We start from the raw sequence: 17,081 nt of genomic DNA on the forward strand, positions 1-17,081 counted from the left end.
ACAAAAAAAAAAGAATAGAATCGAAGTTGAATCTTCAAAAATTAAGGTTTAATTTTAAAGAAAGCGAACCTCCGAAAGACTTAAAGTTGAAGAAAAGAAACCTCCGAGTCTGATTGTTAAAACAAGGCCCCCATGCCGAATACCCTGTTAATTAGGTTTTTTTTTTTTTTTAGTGGCAAGCGAGTCGTAACCCTAACCATGGAAAATTGATGGAATGATTATAGAGAGGCTATATCTGGCCCTTTGGGATCCTATCATGTTGAAAAATGTTGCAAGGTAAATTTTGAGAGAACCAATCAGCAGGAATTCAAAATGATGAACTAATTAAGGTTGCAGGGGCCTTTACACGTAACATAAGAACATAGAGAGGAGTAGAGGCATGAAGAGGACTGAAGGAAAGAAGAGATAGAGAGAAGGAGCAGAAGAGAAACACACTAGTTGTATTGTATATTTTTGCACACCCCTCTGGTTACATGCAGTGCCATAATTATAGGAGTGTGTATTCTAGAATCTGTTACAAGAGTCACACGCGACTTCTTGTAACAGTAACAATAACAGAATTGAAACACAATGCTGGTGCTGATAATTAAATTCCTATTTAATTAAACGGTGCATATAATTAAAGATATTGAAACGATGGCGTTTCGTTTACTGACTTTTAGTTTAAACTGAAGTTCCCGTTACGGTGTGTTTTGGCTCGCAACAAAAAATACCCTTTTCTTATTCGTTTGGTGAAAGCCTCAACAAATTTTAACAAATTATTCAATATATTATAAACAGTCATTAGACAAAATCAAAAATAAGAAATAGTCCTATTAATTCAAATCTCGCTTTTGATATTTTTATTTATTATTATTTTTTTCTTAATTTGAATCAAAACCATATGTGTGTGTGTCTAGAGAGGTAGGAGCCCAACTGGTCAGGGAAAGCCTCCCTAGAATCATCCCATCAATTTTTCATTTAAACTGTGATGGTTTTATGGGCTTACTACTAAAAGTCCAAAACTGAGAGACAATGAGACAAACTTTTTAGGGTCAGGACTTTTGCCAATATAAAAATAAGCTATATATTAGGGTATTCGGCATGGGAGCCTTGTTTTAACTATCAAACTCGGAGGTTTGTTTCCTTCAACCTTAAATTTGTCTGAGGTTTGCTCTCTTTAACCTTATACAATAATTTTTCACGTTTCAACTTCAATTTTATTCTTCTTCTTTTTTTGTTATTACAATATTACGTACTTCTATCATTGTGTTTCGTTCTCTTCTTCTTCGTACTTCTAGGACATAATTGTGAAGATTATAATTGATTGTGTAGGGTGTAGGGTGACACTTTCCTTAAATACGTTAGCAAAAGGGTTTTCAGTTATATTTTAAAAGCAAGGTGACAATGATTTTATCTCTGACTTTTATATATATACAAGGTTGCAGAAGTCAAAAAGGAGAGATGTTGAAAGGAAAGGCAATCAAGATCGAAGATCCATTACCTGAAGATTTGATAACTGAGATTCTATCATGGCTGCCGGTGAAAGCTCTACTGCAATTCCAGTGCGTTTGCAAGTCATGGTATGCGATCATTACAAGCCAAGCTTTCATATCCAAGCATCTTAATAATTACTATGACAACTATGACGATAGTGATACTTTCCTTGCTCAGTATTTCGTAACGAAATTAGGAGAACTTGCGTTGTATGAATTCTTGGTAGATGAAACATCTACAATTTTATCATACGAAGAACTGCGTGATAGGCCCATATATAATTCCTTTATCTGTAGTCCTTGCAATGGGATATTCTACCTAGACCGTTATTCTTATAGGGATCATCGTGCTCTATGGAACCCTGCAACCAATGAACTGAAAACCATACCTCCGCTAATAAGGAAACCCAATCTCCCATCCCTTAGCTTTTATGCTGGTGTCAAGGAAGTTTTTGGTTTTGGATTTGATAGAGTAACTAAAGATTATGAATAGAATGATAATATTGTATTCTGTATATTGAATAGTGCAAAGAAGCACGGCATATATATACAAAGTTTACATACAATCAGATCCACTATTATAGGAGATATTCTAGGAGCTATTATAGGATTAACATTGGTGAATCGTAATCCCATTGATTACAGTATATCACCTAATTATGTGGGATTCTTTCCTTCAATACTCCCTCTCAAGTTGGAGTGTATGTTGATCACTCCTAACTTGCCCAGTAATGTGGAGAACTGGTTTGAATTTAGTGGCTTGGTGAAGATGTTTGCTGGTTGCTCCTTGGTCCGTATGTGCTCTGTTTTAACTAATCCTTTTTGCACCTTTTCTCGCACCACATGACAGTCTATTTCTATATGCTTGGTTCATTCATGAAACACAGGGTTTGAGGCTATGTGTATTGCCACCTTATTGTCACAGAACAATTTCGCTAGCTGCTCATGCTTAACATTCAAGTCCTTTAAAATGTATTGCAGCCACGTTATTTCACAGCATGTAGTAGCCATGGAACGATACTCAGCTTTTGCACTCGAACGTGATACTGTACTTTGTTTCTTTGTTTTCCATGAAATGGGAGCATGTCCAAGAAAAATACAATAGCCAGTTGTTGATCTTCTAGTGTCCTTACAACGAGCCCAGTCTGCATCACAATATGCCCTTAACTCCAATGATCCTTTTAAAGGTAAGAGAATTCCCTGACCAGGTGCTTGCTTGATGTACCTCAATACCTTGTGTGCTGCTTCTAAGTGAGGCTGCCTGGGTTTGTCCATGAACTGGCTAAGTATATGAACTGCGTATGTGAGATATGGTCGTGTGATGGTTAAATAAATGAGACGTCCAACCAGTCTTCGATATTGGGAGGCGTCTTTCAGTAGGTCTCCATCTTCTTGTGTAAGTGTCACATTTTGTTCAGCTGGAAACCGTGAAGGTTTGGCACCGAGGAACCCTGTATCTTCAAGGATTTCCAATGCATATTTCCTTTGACATAAGGAAATCCCGTGCTTGGATCTTGCTATTTCTATTCCCAGAAAGTATTTCAATTGTCCCATATCCTTTAGTTTGAAGTGGCTTGAGAGAAAGCACTTGGTCTTTGTGATGTCTTCTAAATTGTTCCCTGCTAGAATAACATCATCGACATAGACCAACAAAGCTGTGAAGATACCTTGATGGTTTTGGATGAACAAGGAATAGTCAGACCATGATTGCTTGAAGCCGGCTAATTTGAGGGCTGAGGAAAGCTTCAAAAACCATTGCCTTGAGGCTTGCTTCAGGCCATATAAGGATTTGTGTAGCTTACTGTTGTAACCCATTTTTGGGTCCCACAAATAAAAAAAAAAGAAGAAGAAGAAGAAAGGGGAACACTGTTCATCTCTCTCTCTCTCTCTCTCCACACACTACCTAAAGCCCCACGCCCCTTAAAAAATGGAACAGTGGCCGAACCTAAAGCCCCACGCCCCTTGTCTGGCCGACCAGCAAGCCGCTCCCCTGCTCCCCACGCACAACAACAGCCCGCGCCCCTTTAGCCTATAAATACTACTCTCAACACCAGCAAAGAAGAGGGAGGTGAGATGGGAAGGACGAGAGGTAGAGTTTGAAGAAGAGAGAGGGCTCTTTTGAAACTGAAAGGGGAGGGAAGTTTGAAATGAAGATAGCCACGGTGAGAGGCTAGGAAGGGAGGAAACGAGATAGAAAAAGAAGGGGAGAAAACGGGGAAGCTCTAAAACCGAACAGGAAGGAAAGACAAACACACCAACACTGCCAACACAATTGATTTGTTACCTTCACCTTCCCACCTCCCCTGAACCGCTGCAGAGAGGAAAGAACAGCTGCTGTCATTGGGCTCCCTCAGCCACCGCTCACCATCTTCTTCCCAGCCGCAGCAACACCACCAGGAACATAGCACTTCCTCTCCACCGCCACTAGCTGCCATTGCCATCTCAGTCAATGAAAGCCCCGCAAAAAAAAAGCAGAAGGAAGAAACGGAAACAGAGGAGAACAAGGCTTGAAGAAAAACGCAGCAAAGAAGAGGAGGAAAGGCCTCCCACCACAGCCATTCCCTACCACCTGCACCTCTATAAAGTTGCTGTAGAGAGGGAGAAACAGCGTTGACAGAGGGAACAAAGGAAACCAAGAGAAGAAGCAACGTCTCTACACAGGGAAGAAGAAGAAGAAAATAGCTGTTGTCATCGGGCGTTCTCTCCACTGCCACCAGCACCATCATCACTACTAAAAAACAGCTGAACCATCATGAGAAGGAAGAACACAGTGAGAAAAAGAAGAAGAAAAGAGAAGCAGAGGAGAACAGAGTAGGAAAAAAAAAGCAGCGAAGAAAGGAAGAAAGGCCGACCACCAGCCCAGCCGTCCTCCGGTCAGCAACCGCCAGCAGCGCCGCCTTCAGAGCCACCATAGGTCAGCCCTCTGCCCCTTATCTCGTTTTACAACCAATTGGGTGTTTGTGAGCTGGAGGAGAAACCAAACTCCAAGTCTTGTTAGCAAGGAGTGCTTGAACCTCGTGCTGCATGGCTGCTCTCCATTGCGGGTCCTTAACTGCCTGAGAAAATGAGGTAGGCTCTCTTTGTATAGTCATATTAGCAGTGAAGGTTTTGTGAGGGGAAGAAAGATTAGCATAAGATATGACATGGGAGAGGCTATGAGTTGTACCTAAAGAGATGACCTTGTTCGGGGAAGCTGACGGATCGGGGCGTAAGGGGAGAGCCGCATCAATATGAAAGCCCTGCAATGCAGTTGGAAGTTTTGTGGCGCGAGAAGACCTGCGTGGTTGTGGTGAAGGCAGTTGGGGAGATTGCAAAGGTGATGAAATGGAACTAAAGGATGTGTTAGGTGCGGGATTATTTTCATAAGGAAGAGAGGAATTGAGATCTGTGAGAGGAGGAGTAATTTGGGTAAGTGGAGTGGAAATTGGATTGGATGGTGGAGTAGTATCAGGAGAATGATGGTCAGCGGAAAAGTGGGGATTTTGAGGATAATATGGAGGAGAAATTGCAGCAGTGAAGATTGGTAAGTGGGGCAAAGAATGGGAAGCATAATTTGTTTTAAAAGGAAACACATGCTAAAAAAAAATCACATCCCTTGAAATTAGGATTTTCTTTGTTGTTAAGTTATAAACCTTATACCCTTTTTGGCCATGTGGATAGCCAAGAAAAATACATTCTGTGGACCTGGGATCAAATTTGCTAAGACTGGTCGGGTGTGTAGACACAAAACATTGACATTCAAAAACCTTTAAATGAGAATAACCTGGTTCCTTATGAAAAAGGTGTTCAAATGGTGTTTTTCCTTTAAGAATTGGAGTCGGTGTCCTATTGATCAAGTAAGCTGCAGTGAGTATGGCATCAACCCAAAAACGTTTTGGTAGAGTGGCTTGAAAAAGGAGAGCTCTAGCTATATTTAGCAAATGTCGATATTTGCGTTCAACCACACCATTTTGTTGTGGTGTGTTGACGCAACTAGTTTGGTGGATAATGCCTTTAGATGAATAAAATTGGGAAATCTTAAATTCTGGGCCATTGTCACTCCGTACGACTTTAACACTTGTCCCAAACTGATTTTCAACTAAGTGAATAAAATGAATGAGTAGAATACGTGCTTCAGATTTATGTTTCATCAAATATACCCATGTGCTTCATGAATGGTCATCAACAATGATTAAAAAATATTGTGCACCAGAATAAGATGGGACATGATAACCACCCCAAATGTCAATGTGAATTAAATCAAAGCAAGATTCACTACGTGTAGTGCTTAATGGAAAAGGTTGTCTAGTGAGTTTAGCTAAAGGACAAATAGAGCAAGTACTTGAAATACAAGTTTTATTGGCAAGGAATGAAAATAATGAAGATGCTTTATTTGAAGAGTGACCAAGTCGTTGATGCCACAAGTTGTCTGTGTTGGTGTGCACTGCATTGCATGTTCCTTTCGTTGAGTAATTGAGACAATAAAGGCCCTAATGAAGATGCTTTATTTGAAGGGTGACCAAGTCGTTGATGCCACAAGTTGTCTGTGTTGGTGTGCACTGCATTGCATGTTCCTTTCGTTGAGTAATTGAGACAATAAAGGCCCTCCTTCTCAGTTCCCGTCCCAATCATCTTCCCCGATCGTAGGTCCTGTATGATACAAATTTGTCTGAGAAAGATAGTAATGTAGAATGAATCAAATGCTAGTTTGCTCACAGAAATCAGGTTAAGATAGATGAGTGGGACGCAAAGAACATTATGAAGAACAAAGTGTGGAGAGAAAGATACTGTGCCAATATGAGTAACGTGTGTGGAGGTTCCATCAGGAAGCTTAACCCAACAATTATGGACTGATTTTAGAGAGGTAAGCAAATTTGGGTTACAAACAATGTGATCACTTGCACCACTGTCCAATATCCATGTGGTTTCTTTATTACTGTGTGCGAATCGATATGCTTTACCTAAGAGTTCCTTATAATTTGGAATGTTACCAACTAGATTGGCTGATGCAGACTTTGTTTTTGTTAAAAGCTGACTGAGAAGTTGCTGGCACTCCTCTCGTGAGAAGGAAAATAAGGCAAAGCTTCATTACTATTATTTTGAGGAGCTATATGATTTGCTTTCGATCTTGTTTGTCCACCTGCAGTAGCATTCTTTCTTCTTCGGCAATAGTCATAGGTATGTCCTTTTCCATTGCAATATGTGCATTTGAGATGAGCTCTGCAGTTCTTTGTGTTGTGATTATTCATGTTGTATTTTTCACAAAATTTAGCTTCTCTTTCTGTAGAGTTAAAATCACAGGTCATCTTCTTTACTGCAAAAGCAAATGCTTCTGGTGGTGTCGTCGACTTTCCAGTAAAAGCCTCTGCCTGCTTTTCATGACGCAAAACCATTGCATAGGCTTTGTTCAGGTTCGGAAGGGGATCCATGCCTATTATATTGCTTCGAGTCTGTGCATAGCTTTCATTAAGCCCCATCAGGAACTTCATGGTCTTTTGTGTCTCCATGAAAACCTTAATCGCGGTAGCTGCCTCACAATTGCAAGGGGGGAACGCACAGAGGGCATCCTTCTCATCCCACAGGCTTTTGAGTTTCGTGAAAAAGGGCGTGACTGAGTTTGTACTTTGCTCACAATCATGAATGGCATTTTCTATATAGAACAATGAAACAGTGTTAGTTTGAGAAAATCTCTCTTTCAGTTCCAGCCAGATACCTCTTGCGTCCTTGCAATGGATGACAATGCCTGAGATATCTTTCGATATTGCTCCCAGCAGCCAGGTTTTCACAAGAATGTCACAGCGATCCCATTGTTGTTGCTCATCAGGATTAGAAGTCGGTCTCTTGAGAGTTCCATCTACAAATCCCTTCTTGTTTTTTATAGTAAGTGTCATGCTCATTGACTGTACCCATGTTGTGTAATTGTCTTCCATCAGCGATTGTGAAACGAGGACAACGCCTGGTTGATCTGAGTGATGGAGAAAAAGTGGATGATTGGAGTTCTCCCATGGTTTTGAGGTCTTGAAAGAGTTTAAGCTCTTGTTCTGTTCAAGAAGTTTCTGGTCTTCATCACCAGCCATGAGGTATTTGTTTGTGTGGATTCCTAGTTTTTCAGAACCAATGCTCTGATACCATGAAGAGAATGATAATATTGTATTCTGTATATTGAATAGTGCAAAGAAGCACAGCATATATATACAAGGTTTACATACAATCAGATCCACTATTATAGGAGATATTCTAGGAGCTATTATAGGATTAACATTGGTGAATCGTAATCCCACTGATTACAGTATATCACCTAATTATGTGGGATTCTTTCCTTCAATACAAGGTGATTGTTATTAAAAGTTGGAGCAAAACAAGTAGCAAAATTCGCTATCCTTTATCACTCTTTGTGTACTCATTAAGTACTGATTCTTGGAGATATTGGGGAGATTTGCCACAAAATTACAAGTTATTGAGCAACAATAAATGTTACATTTGTTTGAATGGAGTTTTTTACTGGTTGGGATCAGATTATTCTGGTGGGAAAACTTATGACGAAGCCAATAATTCTTTTGATATGGCTACTGATTTGATCCAAGATATGCAGCTACCAGACCATGACAAGCCAGCAAGGGAAACTGTTCTTTCAGTATACCATGACTCCCTTGTTTTGCTTACTATTCATGATATCAAGCATTTTCTTGAGATATGGACATTGAAGGAGGGATGTTGGACAAAACAATTCACTGTTGGGACTAGTTCATATGGACGGATTTCACCAATTGCGCATTGGAAGAACAGCAAGTTTATCTTTGAATGTGGCCCTTGTAAGAAACTAACCTTTTTTGACATTATTACCCAAGAAATATATAATTGATCTCGGATATATAAAAGATATTCATTCATGCGAAGGAATTTTCGTTTATCAGGGAAGCCTAGCTAGTCTCATTCAAGGATAGAAATGAACACTGGGAAGCTGAAGCGCTAGCACAATAGACTCGCATAAAGCTGAAGAAAGCATCGCATGGTATGAAACAGTTTTTTTATCAGTAGAATTTAGAGATTTCAGTTTGAATATGCCGTTGAGAAGGAGATGCAGAGTAATATACTGTTGATCCATGTAACTCAATAGGAGGAGCAGTCATTCTCTGTTTCCTTACATAATAATCAAATAAGAAGTTTCTTTGAGTAATGAATAGTGTTTTGTACGTATTTTATTGTGCTATTTTTATTCTATGATTAATTGTCTTCCTCTTCTTGAAACGAAATCTCATAAATATAGTTGTGGATTCAACACAAACTAATAAATATCAATGAATGTGAATCAAATTTTCTACTATATTGATGGTGATACCCAAATTTCTGAATAAGGAATTTTGAGATCATGAAAGGAGATTGTGTGCACCATTCAATTCTTTGCTTTTGAGCATCTTATATACATTGTGATTTGGAAAGGAGTATATACTGCAGGCATATGAAAGAGGGTTGATGATGATGTTGGTTGCTTGAGAAAACATCTTGCCCACATTGTTGCTTAGGATGAAGGTAGCATAAGTTGAAAGAGGACTTAGATTTTATCTTGAGACATGATGTTTCTTATAACATGTCAGAACAATGAATTCTTTGATATTTAAGTTAATAATTATATATTGTATGAGTAAAAACATATATGAGAGAGTAAAGGAAATACTAAGAATATACATGTGAGTGTTCTTATTAGAACTTGAATGTTTATGTTTGAACGAAGCTCTTACTTGAATGCCTTGAATTATCTTGGAGTTAATTGAATGTTTATCTAGTGACCAAATATTTATAAACTTAGATAAAATCAGCTTATCTTGTGAATAAATATTTCATGATGCATTGAGTGGTAGGTGTCATATAAGAAGTAAAGTTATAGATGTCTCATGGTAAATAAAACAAAGCAATCTTGTGGTGAGACACAATTAAAATTTTTTTCAAACTCAATTGTGTCAAATCAGGGATGAAATTGCTAGAAAATCAAAGTTTTGTAGTAAATTAAGTACCAAATTAAAAAAAAAATCCAAATAATCAGAAACCAAAGACAAAAAAGAAAACTTCATTGAACTTCGGGGTTAATGTTTGAGTTTAGCAGAGATGAAATTGCATAAATTTAAATGTTATAAGGTAATTACGAGTGCAATCAAAAGAAGTCAAAAGATCATAGACCAATTTGACTTTTATCAAATCCTAATCTTTGAACCCTAATTAATTAAGAGATATCCAAACGACGCCATTTCTTTTTAAATGAAACAATACATTTTGATCAAAACATAACGATGTTGTTTTTTATCAATCCAAAAATAAAATAAAATAAAAAAAGGTTGGCTTTTTCACTGCAAATCTCTGTCTTCCTTAAAAAATCAGAGAAGGTTGGTTTTGTTGGCATTTTCCAAGCCCAAAATCACCCTTATCTTTTCCCCAAACAAGACAATGAATATTCACCTAACAATCTACCTATTATACTCCTACATATACAAAATAAAATCTCTTTTATAGCCCTGAAAGCGTTGCTACAATAAGCCAAAACTCATGCCCTAACCAACCATACTTGCTAGTGTACCCTTTTTGTCAGTTCTGAAACACTACAAAGCTTGACCCTCAACCTCAACGAATGGCTTGGATTGCCATATCAGTAACTTGGATGCTCAATCGTCTAATGTGATGTACAAGAATTAATTCCAGTACTCCAAAAGGATTCTGCCCATAGACAATCTCAAAAGAACTCAGTTGGGTAATCTGATTTCTAGACCTATTATAAGCAAACTCCGCTTATGGCAATGTTATATCCCACTGTTTTGGCTTATCTCTAACCAGGCTTCGTAATAAGTTGTCGAGACTGCGATTAACTACCTTTCTCTACCCATCTGTCCAAGAGTGATAAGCACCGTTAAAGTTTAATTGAGTTCTCATCCTTATTTACAAACTCTTTTAGAAATTGCTCATGAACTTGACATCCCTATCAGTACTGGCTAGGGACCCATAATCACTCTTTTGGTCTTGATCACGCTGTCTCTGGTCTTGCCAGTCCCTCTCCTCTAACCAATGGGTTAATTTTGTGATCTGTCTTTGCATGTCTTTGATGACGAGCTCCTGAACATTCCTCTCTCGAAGGGGGGGGGCTCCTCATCCCTTTATTGGCCACGTCTTGCTCCACGACCTCTTTCCACCATGGTTTGTTAGTGCACACAACAACAAACAAATTCTCTTCAACAAGATTGCAGCACACGATTCGCAATAAACTTGGGATTGTTGGGCTTTGATACCAATTGATACAGGCGGAAGCTAAATATAACAACAAATAAAAAAGGAGTACGAGAATTTTAATGAGTGAAAGGAGTTGCAGATGTGAACCCCAGGTTCATAGGTTTTATTTTCTCTAAAATAATAATCCTCCTGGAGGTTTATAAAGCCTTAAATAGGCTAAAACCTACCTCAACCAGGAAACAAAATAAAAATCCAAAATTATAAAGGAAAGAAGCATGAAATCCTAAAATAACAAGGATAACCACAAAAACTGCCAAAACTAGGGCCCTAGGTGAGGTTTTCAAAATCTAAAGATTCAACTGTCGGAGTAGCTACTCTAAGAAATACGGCCTACGAACAATCTTATAAGAATTTTAGCGTGATCCAATTGTTAAAGAAAAAGTTATGGCCCTTTTGAGTTGTTATTCTGATCTGGTGTGATCATACCTCCTCTTGGGCCTAGAACTATCCCACTGGTCTATAAATATATCTGCTAAGCCATCAATGTAATCTATCTGGGGGCAAATCTTTATCTAGTCGTGACAAATGCATACCTCGCTGCCCAAAATCACTCATTATCGTAAGCATAACTATATCATTACTGTTACGTTTTAATTTATTATTTGTGCTTATTAGTTCTATATTAAAAAAAATGTAACACTGAAATTGCTGCTTGAAATGATAATACTTCACTATCAAAATAAATAAATAATAAGTGAAAGGAAGCTAGAAGTGTTCTCCTTGAATTGTTTCATAACCAAGAGAAATAGGGTTTGGGCAGTTTTTTATGATCATTTAGTGTAATTACTGCATCATAAAGTAACATTTGTCTATAGTTCTAAATGGAGTTGTGGGGAAAATATGTAATGAAATTTAATTCGGTTTATTCTTATTCTCATAGTTTGGAAAGAAATGAGAAATTTAAATGAAAAACATTTCTCGATGAATAGAAATTGAGGCGTTTTTGGGATTTTGTATTGTCTGCGAAAGAGGCCTGCTTGAGTGAAATAATTCAAATCGAGTCCTGAAATCTCAAAAATGCTTTTCACTAATGTGTAGACATATCATAGTCTCTTTTCATACTTTGCACTGTAGCATAGCATCCAAAAGATGTAACGAGTAGTCATACAAGATATTTGGAAATATAGTTGGAAATATAGTTAAAATCATGTTTTTAAAAAATTTTAATTTTTTTGTGTAAAATTATTTTTTTATGTTTAAAATCGTTTTAACATATTAATATCAAAATAATTTTTAAAAATAAAAAAATATATTATTTTAATATATTTTGAAGTGAAAAACAACCATTATCTTTAGAATAAATAAATGGCTCTGTTTATCTGCATTTTTTGTAGAATTTATCCGTGATTGTTTACCAGGTAAGGATCTTTTATTATGGTTGTCTCTGTATAAATAACTCCCGAGTTACAAGAATTAGAACCTCCCAATAAACTAATGCGCTTGAAAGGAAAATCAAATTTTCACTACTAAAGGGATTTCAACCACTGATAGGGTTTACATTATCCCTGCTTTTATTCAAAGTCGCAATATTTATTGATACATCATACAACGAAGCATCAAGGAACCTAGCACATCAGAGAGCTATCAAAGCCCTCGTAAACAACACTAAGAAACAATAAAAACACATTTATTTCCGTACATTATTAGAGCATATAAGAACAACACCATGAACACAGCATCGACGCATTGATATTGTATATATCGATGGATATTTTAGAGATAAGACAACTTATTTCTTCCAATAAGAAGTTAGATTGTCGTCTGTGGTTTGACAAAGATGCCAATGGCGTCGAGGTAGTGTCCAGCTCTTCCATGGAATCCAACCACCGTATTATTATTTATCGGGATGGAGAAAGGAGTGCCAGAACCAGTTCCAAAAGGTCCATAAGTAGCCCTATTTGTAGTGAATGACAGCGATGTGATCGTTAATAAAGTGCTGAAATTGCCATATGTCCCACTTATGGATATCAGGTGTTCAGAAGGCCAGTTAATAAGAACCTGCAAATAATGCAAAGCAAAATACGTGAACTATTTTAATTAGTAGTTTATGAACCATAAATGCAAACGGCAAAAAAATCGAAAAACTTTTAAAAAATTTTGACAATACAAACTGCAAAAAAACATTCTTAGATAATTTTTTCCTTTAGAAATATTTTCTGTCAAAAAAACTTATCACGCCACAAGGGGGAATACTTACAGTTTTCCTTTTACCAATGTCATTAGGGTTTTCGCCTCCGAATGTTGCAGAATCCAAGCCAGTTGTGTCCCGGAAAGATATAGACTTAATGTTTGATCCTACATGGATGACTATCTGGTTTATACCTCGATTTGTCATATAACTCCATGGACTCCCACCTCGGCCTCCCCATGGACCTATTGAAATAGTTCCTTCTATGTCCCTCTGCATCGTTACCAATAACCACTGTTACTGAGTTTTTTTTTGCTCTAACTGGGGTCCAAACTACCCAGCAAATTTTAAAAAAAATCATGAAAAAAACAGAAACTTTACAGGTTTCACATGGATGCCAATTGCATCAAGGTAGTGGCCTCCTCTTCCATTAAAGCCAATCACGACCGAACCTTCAATTGGTACGGAGAAAGAAGTGCCGGTAGCATTTCCAAAAGGTCCATATGTGGTGAGATTAGTTTGGAATGCTAGTGATGTGATCACCACCATTCCAGCATAATCTCCATATGTCCCGGTTATGGATGTTAGATGCTCTGAAAGCCCATCGATCTCAATCTACACACATGTTGCATCATAGAATATTGTATATGGTATTAGCTTAGCCAAATAAGGAAGAGAAAAGGAAATGCTTCAATTGATTTGCCATCCTATGCAAGCCATAAATGCCATACTCACTCTTCTTTCTTCACCAGTGTCATTAGCATTTTTGCCGCCAAATTTTCCATACTCTTGGCCATTTCCGTCTTTAAAAGAGAGGGACTTGATATTGGTTCCTTCATGAACAATTATCTCTTTTATCCAGCTTCCCACCCTGAAACTGAAAGGATCTCCACCTCGACCACCCCATTGCCCAACTGAAATGCTTCCATGTGAATTTGCCTGCACGGAAAGCAATAGTCATAGTCAATTATTTCTGTTGTTGCTAGCCATATGGCTCGACTCACCTGCATTGCCACACTTGCCGAATGTCTCAAAAGGATACATGTCTAAGAAATACTAGACGAGGCTGTAAAATGTCACAGCAAAATGTCGTACTGATATATAGAAGAGGACGCTAGCTTAAAAGAAAACAATATTCATAAAATTCATCTATATATATTCATCCAAAGAGAAGTGTAACTTTAAGACTCAGACGAGGACGCATCCTTAAAAAGAAAACAAGCAACAATAATAACCATATTTACTGATAAAATATAGTCGAATGAGCTTACCGGTGTCACAAAAACACCGAGTGCATCAAGGTAGTAACCACATCTCCCATGGAACCCAACCACGACGCCATCTGCTATAGGGATAGAGAAAGGTTCACCAGGAGCTGTTCCAAAAGGTCCATATGTCGTGAGATTTGTAGTGAACGATAGGGAAGTGATCACTGCTAATACTCCTTTGTATCTTCCATAAGTTCCGCTTATAGATTTCAAATACTCTGTAGGCCATTGGATTGCAATCTATACATGACACAACGCATAAAATACAAGGTAAGTAAAATATCCAAGGGCTGCTGATCTATTATTTATTTAAAAAAGCATAACGCATTAAAATTATAAAGGGAAATGAATTACAAAAACATTCAGCAAGAAACATAACAGACAGACTATAAAGGATCTACAAAAATGCTATGGAATTAGCCTCCCTGTAAATGTCTTAATATATGAATAGCTAAGTCACCTTTTTCTCTTCACCCCTGTCATTAGGGTCGTTGCCAGTGCCACCGAATGTCCCAGAAACCAGGCCTCTGGTATCTTTGAAGGAAATGGACTTGATATTTCCTTCTACACGGAGGACTATCCCAGTTATCCCATCGCTTGCCCTGTAACACCAGCGGTCGCCACCTAAACCTCCCCATGGTCCCAATTTAACGTCTCCTCCCGAGGATGCCTGAGCGCAAACCAGCAGTCATCATCAAAACACATGTATCTATTAGCATTAGATGAAAATATACCTTAATTAGATAGTTTCATACCATTTGCTTAGACGAATCTGTTGAATGTTGGAATGTATCTGTCCTTAATTTATGTGGTTAATGCAATTGTGTAGGAGGTATATATAGACAGATTAGATACGGAGGGGGGTATATATATTTGTTTATTTCAAATATCCAAACAATGAGGAAAAAAACAAAATTATCATACTGGAAGAAAAACGTGCAATATAAACTTTAATAATGCAATCCAAAAATTTATATGTCATGGGCCACTACAGAATATGACAATTAGCATTGTCTAGGACTTATCGTCAGAAAGATTTCTTACAATATGTGTTACTAGATGATAAAACTTGAGTAGTACATCAAGCGATCTAGAGAGACTTCAAGCGCTAAATATAGTGATTGATGTAACACAATTTGGATTAAAATGATATTAAAACCGATAAGGCGTTTGAGTGTCATCACTGATATTGGTGTACGTGCTTTGTTAAAAAAAAAAAACCAATTCTTAGGTCAAAATGATGTCCACTCAAGTGAGCATTTGGTGCACTACCAATTCTTAGTTTTACCAATAGAATTTTTCTTTGATATTTATATAATCATTCCACCATCAATGAATTTATTGACAAGCTTATGAACAGAAATGATATGTTGATAAAATCTTCATCTGTAATATTTTATATGTCGGTAAAAAATTACTAATGAATTTACTGACAGAAAAAACATGTTAAAAAAAATTATTAGGCATAAATAATTAAATATTAATATTTTTAATCATTCTATTGGTGATTCTGTCGGTATTATTTAATTTAAATTTTTAATTTAATCAAAAATTTTTAAAAACCTCTCAAATATCACCGACAACTTTTCAATTTGTTAGTGATTCTATATGTAATATTTAATTTAAATGTTCAATTTAATCAGAAATTTTCAGAAACCCCCCAAATATCACCGATAATTTTTCATCAATCCGTCGGTGATTTCATCTGTAAAGGATGGTAATTAACAGTGCAAATGAGAAGTGAACAATTCTAGAGTTCTCTGAAAAATACCGACAGAGTTAATCCATAGGTGATTCTGTATGTAATTGACAACATGAACAATGGCAATTGATAAGTGAACAGTTCTAGAACCCTATGAAATGTACCGATGGAATTAATCCGTAGGTGATATCATCTGTAATTAGCATAATGAACATTGTCAGGAAAAAGAAAACAAGTTACCAACAGGTTTACAGACGGATTTTACTAATGGTATTTAATATTGTTCGTAATGTCGTCAATGATATATCATTGTACTTTTTATTTTATTTTTAATTCTTTTTTTCCCATTGTAATTCCCCTAGTATATACCGAGGGGATAGTTCTGTCGTTGTTTACCAACGAATATAGCGAGGAAATATTATGTTGGTAAAATTGACTACAAACTACCGACGAAAACATTCCGTCAGTGTTTCCGTATGTATTTATCAATTTTCTGATAGTGTGGTTCGCTCAAAATATACCCAAAAACAAATTTATTATTAAAAAAATTAAACAAGTCAAAAATATCAATGAAAACCAAATGAACCAAATCAAATAGGGTCGGTCGATAGCATAATTAACCGATCAAAATTAAAATACCTTATATTTTTTAATAAATAATTATTTTTAATAAAAATAATATAAATAAATTAAATAATATATTTTGTTCATTTATTAGTCGGTTCGGTAGCAAATAATTTACTCCAAAAACCAAATAAATCAAAAATTAAAATTATGCCAAAATCGAACAAATCGAACCAATTTAACTGAATTTGATCAATTTTTTCTATTGGTCTTAACTTTTGTTCACCTCACACACAATTGTCATAGATTCTTGACATGACATCACTTAAACCGCAAGTCATTGCCTATGATAAATGACAACATATCAATTATATTAATTTTTGCTTGTAATCATTTATTATACCCAGCCTGTAATTACGAACTCATGACAAAATGATGTTAAGATTTCATGGTGTTGAATCATTATTAATCATTTTAACCGAACAAAAAAATGAAAATGAAAAATCAAAGAACACAAAAAGAAGTAAAATATATAGTATATAATATAAATAAAATAAAATAAAAATCCGGGGGAGACCATTGACTTTGTGATTTGACGTGGTCCCATTCGGGTCCCTATTTTATTTTTACGCAGAGAAGAGAATTGACTTCACGCCAGTGTAACAGTTTTAAACTAATGCCCAGCATGTGAA

The 17,081-nt window shown here is 36.7% G+C and overlaps 3 protein-coding genes across 3 annotated transcripts; 1 reads left to right on the forward strand and 2 right to left on the reverse strand.

The window, feature by feature from the left end:
• Positions 1-1,443: 1,443 nt before the first annotated feature.
• Positions 1,444-1,968, forward strand: LOC133671441 (F-box protein At3g08750-like). Its single transcript, XM_062092211.1, has one exon. It carries the CDS (start codon positions 1,444-1,446, stop codon positions 1,966-1,968), a length of 525 nt encoding a protein of 174 aa, XP_061948195.1.
• A 377-nt stretch (positions 1,969-2,345) lies between these two features.
• On the reverse strand, positions 2,346-3,290 carry LOC133671442 (uncharacterized mitochondrial protein AtMg00810-like). Its single transcript, XM_062092212.1, has one exon. It carries the CDS (start codon positions 3,288-3,290, stop codon positions 2,346-2,348), a length of 945 nt encoding a protein of 314 aa, XP_061948196.1.
• An 8,894-nt stretch (positions 3,291-12,184) lies between these two features.
• LOC133670875 (mannose/glucose-specific lectin-like) lies at positions 12,185-15,012 on the reverse strand. Its single transcript, XM_062091469.1, has 7 exons — positions 14,879-15,012; positions 14,584-14,793; positions 14,127-14,363; positions 13,591-13,794; positions 13,237-13,470; positions 12,925-13,128; positions 12,185-12,725 (listed from the first exon to the last, which is right to left on the reverse strand). Exons 1-7 carry the CDS (start codon positions 14,879-14,881, stop codon positions 12,477-12,479), a joined length of 1,341 nt encoding a protein of 446 aa, XP_061947453.1. The 5' UTR covers positions 14,882-15,012; the 3' UTR covers positions 12,185-12,476.
• Between the last annotated feature and the right edge of the window lie 2,069 nt (positions 15,013-17,081).

The sequence above is a fragment of the Populus nigra genome, chromosome 13 (assembly GCF_951802175.1).
Source record: "Populus nigra chromosome 13, ddPopNigr1.1, whole genome shotgun sequence".
NCBI lineage: Eukaryota > Viridiplantae > Streptophyta > Magnoliopsida > Malpighiales > Salicaceae > Populus > Populus nigra.